The sequence below is a fragment of the Sebastes fasciatus genome, chromosome 15, assembly GCF_043250625.1.
Source record: "Sebastes fasciatus isolate fSebFas1 chromosome 15, fSebFas1.pri, whole genome shotgun sequence".
NCBI lineage: Eukaryota > Metazoa > Chordata > Actinopteri > Perciformes > Sebastidae > Sebastes > Sebastes fasciatus.
The window spans coordinates 21,424,433-21,437,369 of record NC_133809.1 but is presented as its reverse complement, the minus strand read 5'-3'; the positions used below and the strand labels follow the sequence as shown (position 1 = coordinate 21,437,369).

The window sequence follows — 12,937 nt, the reverse complement described above, 5'->3', positions numbered from 1 at the left end:
CGACTCCGTGGCAGAGTCCCTCATCCATTACCTCCCGTCTGGACTACTGCAATGGAGTCCTGTCCGTGGTACCCAGCAAAGCCCTGGACGGGCTTCAGTATGTTCAGAACTCAGCTGCCAGGGTTCTCACCCGCACTAGGCCCTGGCAGCGCATCACCCCTACTCTCATGCACCTTCACTGGCTTCCAATCAAGTCCCGCATCACCTATAAATCACCCAGCGCCTTCAGAGGGGCCCCCCGCCATCTGCAACTCTCTCCCTCCTGAAATCAGAAATGCTTCATCCCTGGACACTTTTCAAAAAAACACCTCAAGCACCACCTGTTCATCACGGCCTATGACCTCAGCTAACTCTATCTATCCATCACTCTTTTAATTACTTACCTACAGTTTTTTCCTCCGTTTTATTATTAGTATGATTTTGAGTGCCCTGTTTTGTAAAGTGTCCTTGGGTTTTTTGAAAGGCGCTATATATAAGTCTAATTATTTATTTATTATTATTACAATGTATTTTCAGTCACGGTCGATCAATATATTACGTCACCTGCTCTGCACGTCGCTCCTTGTAGTATGTCACTCACTGCAGCCATCGCAGACTTACCAAAGTATATATATTTTTAATTAGTATTTTTAGGGCTTTTTTGGCCTTTATTTGACAGAACAGTGGATAGACTGGAAAAGGGGAGGGAGAGGGCGACAGCAACGGGTTGGATTCGAACCCGGGCGCTGCGATAAGGCCTTGGTATATGGGGGAGCTATCAGGGCGCCCATGAAGGTATTTGTGATACGTAAAAGACAAACGTAATCTGCCACTAAATACATCCTTCCGAATGATGCTCAGAATGCAACTTAGTTGAATGGGAACGTAATTTTTAGGAGACAGGGCTGGTCTAGTATCATTTTAGAGTATTTCTTACATAATCCTGCCATTCATACTTAATGGTGAGAACGTGTATTTTCCTGTAATGTGGGGTCTAATCACACGGGAACACAAAGTTAATTTAAGTTAGAAATTCTCAGCTATGTCAGGTGTGGTCTTGTTGGAGCATCTGTAGCAGCAGATCTAGTTATGTTACGCTCCCATGGGCTTGAAATAACACACCTATTCATCCAGTGTCTGAATTTACACTGTCCCTTAAGAATGACTGCACATAGATGAACACGCGCACACACACACACACACACACACACACACACGCGCACACACACACACACACACACACACACACACACACACACACACACACACGCACACACACCATGTTCCCCAGGGTGAAGCTTCCTTTTTTTGTTTACTGCAAATTGCTCATCACAAAGTGTAAAGTCGGTGAATAATTCACGCCTCGGCCACACGGCAGCTGTCTGACTAGGCGTCGGTGCGTGAAATATGCCGGATGATATTGTGCATGCAGGCCGCTGAACATTAGGGACTCTTGTGTAAACAGGTGAAACAGCTGGACGCGGGCCTGCACTGCCTGCGACTGCACAGGCGAGCGGGGCAGGGCGCCGAGGTTCGATACGTGGCTCCCAGAGAGCTCCTCCGCGACGTGGTGAGGAGGGCAAACATGCAAAATCACACAAAGATACACTGTGCTCTTCATTAACTGCTCTTTGTTTAATGTGTATTGATGTATCACCCTTTAGGTCAATGATCAGCTGGAGGTGGTCCCAGGTAATGTGTTTACTCTGCACATGAGAAGGCCGAGCGGCACCGGAGACTTTGGTGAGTCGACAGATCTAGATCTAGATCTAGACTTCATGATCCTTTATGTAATCCTTCTGTCGATCTAACTCTCTTTGTTTTTTCTTTCTCCCACCAGGTTTTGCAATAACGGGACACATCGACAGCCAGAAAAACAGCAGGATTTTTGTCAGCGAAGTGCTTCCTGATGACCTGGCATTCAACGAAGGTGCCCGCTTGCTTACGAATGGCACAAATAACCCTGAAACCACCAATTGACAGCATCACATGCGTGATCTGTGTGGCTTCTTTTCTGAAACATACTCGTCTTTGTGTTCCCAGGTCTGCGTCCAGGCGATGAGATCCTGGTGCTGAACGGCCGCTGTGTGTCGAACCTGGACCTGACACTGATCCAGACGCTGTTTGCCGAACAAACGCTGCACCTGAGCCTGAGGCGGGACGGACCCATGCCTCAAACCGTGGCCTCCAACCACTGGACCCTTCCTCCCGAACACAACCAGGAGGTCCGCAGCAAGCACCAACGAGCCAAGTCCTCCTCAGGTGCTTAAATCCACGTGACATTAAACCACATACGAATGCTTGAACCAGCATGTAGATTCAGTCATTAGTGGGGATGTATTTGTACTAAGAGGTTATAGATTTTTACTTAATGGAAACACTTAACGGCACAATTGAAAGTGAAGTTGATACCGTTTAGTTTCAGTTTGTCGGACAGATGGCGAGAGAGAGAAACAGTAGCTGCTGCGAAATGCTTGGCACACCCATTGAGGTTGCAGTTTCTCAGTTCTGTGTACGTTCGGTATGAAGGCACCAGTTTTACAGTTTTTTCTGGAAGCAAGCTGTGTCATTCTTCCTGTGAACAGCCTAGATCTGCCACTACTCAGAGTTAAAGTTTTATCCACTTTTGTTGAGGTATATGTTTTTGCATGTATTACATCTTTTTGTTGTGTAATCAGTTTTTGGATTAGTTATATCCAGGTCCAGGTATTTATCTAAACCTTAAAGTAACTCGATGGTCAGTTCCGGACATTATTTGTTGAGCAAGTAGGTCGTTTTGTCACCTAAACCACAAAAAAAGCCACCAGGCTTCCGCACCAGTTAACATCTCAGTTGTGATCTCTACTTCCTCAAAAGAGACTATCTCTCTTCGCTGTCAAAAGTCAAAAGCAGTAGAAAAAAGCTCCAGAGGAAGTCTCACAGCTCTGCGTATCCTGGGGGAGAGGAAATCCCAGAAGGGGCTTTTGACCGCAGAGAGCTCATTATCGCCGTGAATGTATAGTATCCTGTCAGCTTGGTTTCATCTCGCTGCAGACGTGAGGTGTCAGAACTGAACAGTAAGGTCGTCCATGTCGCTGGACAAACATAGCTGATGCCCTAAGCCGGTAGAGATGCATTTTGTTTGTTCGAGCGTCACTCTAAAAGGTAAGGGAAATTCAACTCAGTGTGGTATCGTCAAGTTTAAGGTTTGGTTCATATGGTCTCAGATTAGATCAGATTATAACCTCAATTTTAAACTACAGTTATGGAAATTTGTGTTGGTGTTGTCAGGCAAGACCCAAAACAGGACATTAGGACATTTTAGGGCTGGCAAAATGACGATATATATTGTCAATATAAGAAATGTCTATTGTATATAATTTTCTATATTGTTTCTATTGCGATATAGGCTAGGCTTTTTTTTCTTCTTTTTTTTCCTATAATTTCACTTAACTAATGTTCATTTTGCAGGAACAAAGTTCTTAAAATTAGAAAATACTTAGTGCTTTCCATTTGTCAAGTATTTAATTCACACACGAGTACAAAAATAAGCTTTTACCATGTGGTTATTTCTTATAGACTATTTATTTATTGAATGTTCAGAAAACATGCTATATCGTGATATATATATATATCGTTATCGAGATATGAAATGACCTGTATCGTGATAGAAGATTTTGGCCATATCGCCCAGCCCTACGCCATTTTATTACTAAAAAGTACATAAACAAATTGGTCAAGAATGGTGCGCTAATGAAAGTGTGCAAGTTCTAAAAAGAGCAGAGAGGGACAAGTTTCAGTTTTATAACAACTATATGACTTGCAGACTTTATCACAGGATAAGATCAGATAAGATAAGATATTCCTTAATTAGTCCCAAAGTGGGGAAATTTGCAGTGTACAGCAGCAAAGGGGATAGTGCAAAAAACAAGATGCATCGGTAAAAAACAGAAAACAACACGGTGCAAAAAGCAGAACAAAAGTGAAACAAAGTATGAACAATTTAATTAGAAGGAAATATAAAAAAAGGAACAATATAAACAAGGGGAAATATTAAAAATAGGAACAATATATACAGTATTGACTATTACCAGACTATTAACACGATTGTACAAGTGGAAAAATGATATTGCACGGTATGAATTACACCTGAGTAGTAGTAGTAGTAGTAGTAGTATAGTAGTAGTGATGATATTGCACAGTCAGTGTACAGTATAGTGCAGTTATTGTCAGTTTTTGGTGTATAAATTGTAAGTAAATTTAAATGTTAGGGGTTCATGAAATGCACTTTACCCCGCTGGTTTACCTTTAAAAACTTATTTTTTTTAAAAGAAATCTATCAAAATTGACCAAAAATAAAATACTTTGACGTTCTAATTCAAAATGTGCAGAAAATGTGATGTCTTTTTATTGACTTTTGTCACTTTTATGGCATAAAAAAAACAGTCAAAACAAAGTTTCAGTTTCAGAGAAAGTATCCAGCGTCATCTTAATGATTGTAATTCATTAGTGTTCCCTCCACTACAGCCGTAATTGAACACAAAGGGATTAATGACTTGAAGGCCTCATTACAGAGAGTGGTGTGATCAAAGCGCCTGCGGTTTCCTTCTCCGTCTCTAGAGGGCGTGTGATCCCAGGCAGGCTGATAAGGAGGCAGGGAGGTAAAAGCCGACAGTGGGGTAAATTAACGCTTGTCTGACACAAATTACATAAATGATTTCACGATGGCATTCCTTGAAGGAAACTGTGCGTCATCTGGATTCATTCAGCCTCATGCAAACGTACAAGACAAGAGAAATTCAGATGATAAGTAGGGATCTTTTTGTTACTCTGCCCCATCAGTCAGAGCGATGATTGGCATCTCAAAAAGGAGAAGTTCAGCTCCACGGGAGGTCCAGAAGTTTTCTTTTGTTTCCTGCTGTCACGTTGGCCGGCCTCCCAGTCTACAATCAGGAATAAAAGTCTTTTCATGTGCCAACTGCTAGATAGTTTGTCCTCGGGACCTTGAATTTAAAGAGAAGTAGCCAAAATCTTGAATTTTTTTTTCAAAACACTCAGTTAATCTGATCCTGTCAGGGCAGTTTATGTGCAAATATATATTTTATTACTATCTTCAAAACAGTTTTAGGGTCTTTTTAGTTAAACAATGAAAGTGATAACAGAGTCTTTAATTAGGATTGCCAAGTTTTTCTTTTTTTGGGATGACTGGATGCCATTGCCATTTTTAGACAGTAGACATATTTAAGTTCTGTGCGACTGGCAGGCGCCCGCGATGGTTTTAGACTATAACTAGCCTGCATTGTTTGTGTATTGTGGTCAGTGGAAGGACGTGCTTTGGCAAAAACCACTACAGTGCAGATGCAGCGATGAAAACACACACAGAGTGACGCTGAACCGAATGTTAAAAATGTCCTCTCTCTTTCTCTCTCTCTCTCACCAGATGTGTGTGCTGCAGATGATGGTGCCGAGTCCCCGTGCGTAGGACTGGAGAACGGTCACTCCCACTGCGCACACAGGCCTGTTCAGCACAGCAAGGTAGGAGGAGCTCCGGCGTGTCTCGAGTGCTAAAAAGAAAGTATTTCTATTGTCTCGTAGACATCCACGTCTCTCTCTCTCTCTCTCTCTCCTTCCAGGTTTTGTTTGTGCAAATAAAAGTGTGCACATTGTCGAGTGTGTATGTGTGTGTGTGTGTGTGAGTGCCCACCCACAGTGGCAGCTGCTCTCAGGCTTGTCAGAAACCAGACTGGCACCAATTCTTAGCATTACCATAATTAGGCTACACCATCATAGCCACCGGTATCAACACAGCTTATTACTGTCATGCAGACAGGATGCAGACTGAGAGAAGGGGCTGTGTCACACTCCCACTGCCTCCTGCGCACACACATATTTATATATATATATATATATTCACATGACGGCATGTATGCCCGTGGGCAACAAACACACATATCTATCATTATATCAAGAGCCACAGCAGTTTATTTAGTGAATATATTTAGGACAAGCAGACATCTTCTTGCTTCTTGGTGCTTGTTTCTACATTCAGAGTCCTGGCTTTGGTCTCATATAGGTACCCTTGCAATCAACACAACACTTGAATTCCCTCTCATATCCGTTTTAGAGAAATATCCCACTCTGTAAATATGCCAAACGATTGCTGCTAATGATTCATGGCAGATTGCATGCCTATTTCTGTCCCGTCTGTTGTCGAATATCCGGTCAGGTTTTTGATATGTAAACCAACTTTATTGAAGTCATTAAACCGAGCATGAGCCCGGCCCCGTTGGGAACTACGCCTCAGCGCCGTGGTAATGGAATACGAGAGATGCCGGTGTTTATCGAGAGCGGCAATGAGTGTGTGTGGTCATCGCGCGAAAGAGCCGATGTGTGTTAATGATGTAGGCGGCGGCTGCAAGCCCTGAGAGAGGATGTGTGTGCGTTCATGCATATTCACCTTTCTTTTGCATCATTCAGCTAGTATTTTGTGTCCTTTTTTTTTAAGCTGCGGAGTTGTTGTCAACAATGTGAGTGCATGTTTGGCACACTTTTACCAGCCTGCTCGTTATGTAATACGGGGCTAAATGAAATGGGGATTAGGCAGTGATGTTGTGTTTATTTCATCAATGATTCATTGATAGTAAATCCAGGCCACATATCCAGAAAAGCATCTCTAATTGCCGCGTTTGCTTTATTCTAATTGCCTGTGTCGGACGATGCCGGGCAGTATTTGCCCCGAGGTCAGCCGGGAGGTGGATTAGAGAGGACAACTTGCCCTCTTCTTCCCTCTCTATTCGGGCTCTATTCGTCTCTTTTTGTTTGCCCGGCGACATGAGTCAGTCCCACTGCGCCGGGATCTGCACTGCACCACTGCTGCTGCTGCTCAGCTCCCTGCCGCTTGACTTGTACTGAGGAGTGAATGGAATATAGGTGTGTGTATGTGTGTGTGAGAGGGAGGGAGGTTTATGAATGTGTGTGCTTATGTCACTGCATACATGCACAAAAGGAGAAAATGCTCTCTGCCTCCGTCATCATGAGAATCAGCCACTGTGAAATACAAAAAAAAAATCCCAGGGTGAGATATTGGTGCTGGTAAATCTGATTTTTTGCTGTCACGAGGAGCAGAATTTAATCACCGCACGGCCATCAGTTTGTTCTCTGGGGCGGGGAGAAAGAAATCACAGAGTCGCAGGGTAGAAAATCAGCCATGTATCAGCATACAGGCGCACGCGGCGTTCTGAAAGTCGATAGAGATGGATGGAAAGGGAAGTACTAATTTCAAGCCTCTTGTCACACCTTGTAATCGGCCGCCTCACCAGACTGACTACCTTTTGATTAATTGGTCCGTTGCATTTCCAATTTGGGCTTATTACACGAGAGAGATCTGTGTGTTTTTGAGCTCAAGTGCTTACCAGGCACAGTCACCAGGGTTGTTTACCATCCAGATGCTCATTGTGACTCCTGTGTTTGGGAGTTTTTGTAATGATACATTTGGCTATAGAGCGCCAGAGCAATTGGTTTAACGCAGTGTTTGTGGTGCTTATTATGAGCTTAACCAATCGATTGCGGACGTCAACTGAATTGGTCCCGGAAAACTCCCACGAGGGCCCCTCAAATTGAATTGATTTGACATGCATTGCGCTGGTGTAGTGAGGTAATGCAGTCATGAGGATGCATAATACTGTAGGCAAAATCAGAATAGCTGCATCCATTTTGTTGATGCCTCACCTAATACCAACTAGTTTAGCAACTGAAAGGCTTGAATAGAGGGGATTTGTTGACTTGAAGGTCGTCAACACATTCACACAATTACATTTGAACACACACATCCATCCATCCATCCATCCATCCATCCATCCATCCATCCATAGCATAGCAGGCGATCCCACCCAGTCAACAGATGGAAGGACCTGGGAAGTAATCTGGCATGGTCTGGTTTCACCACATGGCACCAGTCGTCTGTAGGGAGCTCACACACATGTATCCATGCACACATAGAGGAACATACCAGGATATTTTGAAAGCCCCTACCACTCAAACGATTAGTCGATTGATATATTGGAAATTGTATTTGATTATTGACTTATTGTTTGAGTCATTTTCAAAGCAAATGTGCCTAAATTTCACTGGTTCGAGCTTCTCTAATTGGAATATTTGCTGTTTTTCTTAGTCTGCTATCATATTGAACTGAATAATTTTGGGTTTTGGACAGTTTAAATATTTATCTAGGAAATTGTGATGAGCATGTTTCACTTTTTTGGTTGTTGTTATGCCTCCGTGCCAGCGACAGCCATGGTCCGTCTGTCCGCACCATTCTCAGGAACGCCTGGAAGGAATTTCTTCAGATTTGGCACAAACATCCATTTGGACTCAAAGATTAACTGATTAGATTTCGGTGGTCAGAGGTCAAGGTCACTGTGACCTCACGTCCGTCCCATTCTCATGATATCTCAGGGAAGGCCTTCAGCGTATTTCTTCAAATTTGGCACAAACATCCACTTGGACTCAAGGATGAACTGATTCGATTTTGGTGGCCCAAAGGTCACTGTGACCTCACAAAACACATTTTGGCTATACCTCAAGATTTAATATGCTAATTGTGACAATTTCACACAAATGTCTAACAGGATAAAATGATGAAGTGATGACATTTTGGACAGACATGGATGTAAACTGCAACTCTACTGGCATACAACCATGGGGTGGTAAATGTAGTTTACATTTTATAGACCATTTTGAGACCATTTTATAGACCAAACGATGATTCAAATAATCAACAAAATAATAGTCAGGTTAATCGATAATGAAAAAGAATCAAGTGTTGCAGCCCTACTTTGGTGTATCCAGTTAAAAACGTTCCATGTAAAGCTGAAATTATTAGTCTGATTGATTAGGTGATTGACTGAAACTTTATTGTGATTTTGTATTATTGTCCAACTTAATGAATCCCGATAATCCTGTTATTTATTGTATATTATCATCATGACTACTACTGCCAGGTTACTCTAACATCAAATTCTAATATGTCGTAAAAACCATGATATTCTTTTATTCTATTAATAGCGGTCATATGTTTTACACATTGTAAAGTAGCCGGTAATGTCTTGTATTAAAGCAAAGGTTAAACAGTGGACAGACATATTAAGCCTCTTTGCTTTTGTCCAGACTACATGTTTCAGTAAGAGCCTTTAAATGGACTTATGAAGAGAGCTATGGATGGAGCCGTCCTCTGTCTGGCTGTCAGTGAGAGAGATTAGGCTTGATTCCCTTGATATTAGTTTTTTTTTAGTTATTATGCTTCTTCTCTGAATAAGAAGAAGGCATTAGTAGACTGCAACATTTGGGCTGTTTCTATTACCTCTTCCTCTTTCCTTCTGGTCTCAATCGTCCTTTTTCGCCTCTTTCACTAGTGGGCGAGAGAAGTCTGGGAGGTGTTTTAACACTTTTTTAAAAATGTGTGACTAACAGAAAGTTGAATTATTCCGTTTCTATTCTCCTCTCTTATCATTGCTCCTAGACTTCAAAAGGATACGGTAGATGCCTCCGGATATTAGGTCGTATCATCTTCTTCAAACATGATCCCGTCTCCCTCGGAGCTACAACCATCCCCTTCCCAAATTTAAGAGAATCTACTTCTACACTGTGCGTGTGTCTGTGGGATGGGAGTGGGGGTGGGTAATTTAGGGAGGTGTGTGTATGTGTGTGTTATGACTAAGCCCATCAGTCGCCATATGGCCATGAGCAGGCTAATAATCTGGGTTTACAGCTGTCAGTACAGTTAATGCTAGTCTGCTCTCGTCAGTCCACTCCACTGTAAACAAGTTGGAAAGACAGAGCTGGAGATAAAAACTTAAAAAGAAGGAGCGACGGAGGGACCAATAGGGACCCGGATCCAACATGACCCAGAACAGGCTGGAATGACCGCATCGGTGGTGCCTGGCACCGCCGTGGCCGTAGCCATGCCAATTGTAGCCCCGACGGTGAGCGATGAAGATCCTCGGCCGTGCCTCTACCTCACCACCTTAATGGAGCTCTTTATGCGGGACCAGTCGCCCGCCCAGGCCCTCTGCTCCCTCCTGGCCATGTGCTGGTTCTGGCCGTCCGGCTGCGAAGCCGAGGAGAAGGACCTGTTCCTGGGCTCCGTGCTGCTCAGTTTTGGACGCTTCCTCAAGGACAAGCTGGCCTGCCTGGCTCGGGACATGGCGGCCTGCCTGTCCTGCGGGAGAGACGTCAAAGGGGACAAACAAACGGTAACTAGTGTGGGCTGATGTGCTTCTTGCTTGTGGGAGGTTTTCACAGAGGCAGCTGATACTATGAGTCTTCACACTTAAGCTGCGAACGTTCACACAACTCCCACAACCTTCTGTGTGTATTTGGTAAAAATATCTCCATGGATGCGAATCTGGAGTAGTTTTTATATTCCGAGAGTTAATTTGCCTTATTTGCATTTTATTAGCATTTTAGCCTTAATTTTAAAGGTGCTTTGTACAATATTCAGAGCAATAATATGGCAACAAACAGCTATTTGCTATGTGAAGATATAGAGGACTGACGTCTACCTGAGCAGAGAAGGTAGTCACTCTCCCTCTGTGTCCGAGCTCCTCCATGCTTTGTTGACATAGCGGGGCCGGCCACGTGTGCTTTTAGGGCACGTTCGTGCATGTGACTGACGAGCTCACGGCCGCTACTCTGCACTGCACTCATATGGCAGTTACAGCTGATAACGCCATCCCGACCGATGGCGCCGTTGCGGAAGCATAGCATCCACCCTCACATTTAGCACCTTTAAAGAGTTCATGAATTACAGCATGCATTTACAGTATAATGTGCAATTTATATGAAGTATTTGCTACATTTTTAGCCATGCTAGTGGTGCGGCTAGACCAAATATCTCAAAAACTATGGGATCCATTGCCATGAAACTTCGTACAGATACCCACTGTGCCCAGAGGATGAATCCCAATCAATCTGATGATCCTCTGAATTTTCACTAGCGCAATCACAAGGTTTTAATTTTAATTTGTCCAATAACTTGGTTGATGCTGAACTAATGACACTCCATCAGCCTCAGCTGTACTGTGTTTAGTGCCAAATAGCCAATTTTAGCATGCTAACTGTGATTGTGAACATGGTAAACATTGCATGCATACATTAGATGTATAACATCAGGATGTTAGCGTTGTCATTGTGAGCATGTTAGCATGCTGACTATTGCAGAGCTGCTAGCGTGTCTGCAGGCTATTAGTCTTCTTTTCTACATGTTCGTCCCAGCGAGCCCTCTCTACTCAGCCCTATCCTGGTGATCTTTAATTTAACTGTTCACTTGCAAGATTTATAGTCTAGGCAGATGGGGGTAAGTCAAAAGGTCACGGTGTTACTTTTTGCTCTGTCTTCTGCCTTTATCGCTATCCATGATGTTATCTCAGCAGTATGGGCTTTATTAGAATTAACTGTATGGGTCTGACTAGCAGTAAGTCTTTATGGGTGTGTATTTGCTCTCAAACTCACCTTGTGCGCCTCATGGGCCTATTATCTGTTAGTGTCATGTCATTTTTGGCAGTTGTACGGTGCGAATAGTTCAGGGTGCTTCGGTTGCTTCTGAATCACCCAGATTGAGCTTTTTTCCGAGTCAGGAAAGGGGAATGCAGACGTGTTTGTCATCAAGCCACGTTTAAAGTTGGCAACAAGCATTTCCACTTAACCTTTCATTTAGTTTTAGGCGCCTTGGAGGAGTAAGAATAGCGTATAGTGCTAACGTTACTTTGCCTTTGTACTGGCAGTCATGCAGCGGAGTGGCTCTGAATAGCCTAGGGGACCCAGTAGAATGGGTGCTTTAATCCAAAGCTGGCTTCATTATTAAAACACACTCCTCTCCCAAAGTCCTCTGAGACTTGGCGGAATAATATTTGTTTAGGATGAATAATAAAAGGCGTAAATGGGCTTGAGTGGAGCGCGACGGGACCAGCCCGCCCGCTCATCTTCCTCTACCCTCCCCTCCACTCTGTTTGATTTATGAGCACGCGTCTGCTTTTATTGAGCTTTGAAAAGAAGATGGCATCATGGCACTATAGCCCACTAACATGGCAAATGAATCACTGGCCTGCCTACCGGCCACAGGGCCTCCCCACCTCTCTCTCTCTCTTTCTCATAGTCTCATAGTGTCATGACAAGGCTGTTTCCTGTGAGGGATGGACAAAGCCCTCCCCAGGGACACGCCTGTATTTCATCCCCTCTCCTTCATCCTCTCCCTCCCCACGTTTTTGTTTGTTTATTTCGGCTAAGAATGGGGGCCTCTCCGCTGGTGAAGCGCAAGGCTTCTCCTTTGATTTGAGCGGCGTTTCATCTGCGAAGCAGGCTGAGCTCTGTACATAATGGCTCCATTGGAGCGTTAAAAGGAGATGGAGACGGTGTTTAGTGTTTATCTCGAAACCTCCCAGTCTGACGGAGCTGAGCTGTGTTTTTTTTCATGCCAGTGTTTACACCCAACACTTGGACAACACGAGTATTGGAATATGACACAAATGAGTCTGAATAATATTTAGTGTTTGTATGTGCCAGAAAAGGGGGGGCTAGAATCCTGCATGGTAAGTGATTACAACCAGCAGTGAGGATCATGAGCAAGGAGGCCTTCAAACTAAGAGCTTGTTGGGTTGTCTAACAGTGTCTGGAACCCCCATCACGCCCACTTAACACAACGATGAGCCTGTCATGTGGACATGTAAGAGTAGGTGGGATTGGAACTTCTCTTTTGTTGATTCTTCACATACTTACTTTTCACTTGTACAATCACGTGCAACACTTCAAATGCCTTTGAGAAGAGACTGTCAGAAAGTGTGCTCCATTGCCCATTAGTACTATTCATCACGTCAAGACTACAGAGATGATGAAGACATGGGATTCTGAGATATCGGGGAGTTTGTGGGATGCTGCTCGGAGGAGGCTGTCTGTTCGAGTTTGGCTCTTTTGGAACTGATATAAC

General features: G+C 43.7%; 1 protein-coding gene across 4 annotated transcripts in view; it reads left to right on the top strand.

The window, feature by feature from the left end:
- The window catches only part of tiam2a (TIAM Rac1 associated GEF 2a), a 108,729-nt gene that overhangs the window by 77,642 nt on the left and 18,150 nt on the right, over positions 1-12,937 (top strand). For all 4 annotated transcript variants that reach the window (XM_074661309.1, XM_074661307.1, XM_074661308.1 and 1 more), the window contains 5 exons: positions 1,445-1,549; positions 1,644-1,722; positions 1,820-1,909; positions 2,023-2,241; positions 5,399-5,493. In XM_074661309.1, coding sequence (XP_074517410.1) covers positions 1,445-1,549; positions 1,644-1,722; positions 1,820-1,909; positions 2,023-2,241; positions 5,399-5,493 — 588 coding nt within the window. The remainder of the gene's footprint in view (positions 1-1,444; positions 1,550-1,643; positions 1,723-1,819; positions 1,910-2,022; positions 2,242-5,398; positions 5,494-12,937) is intronic.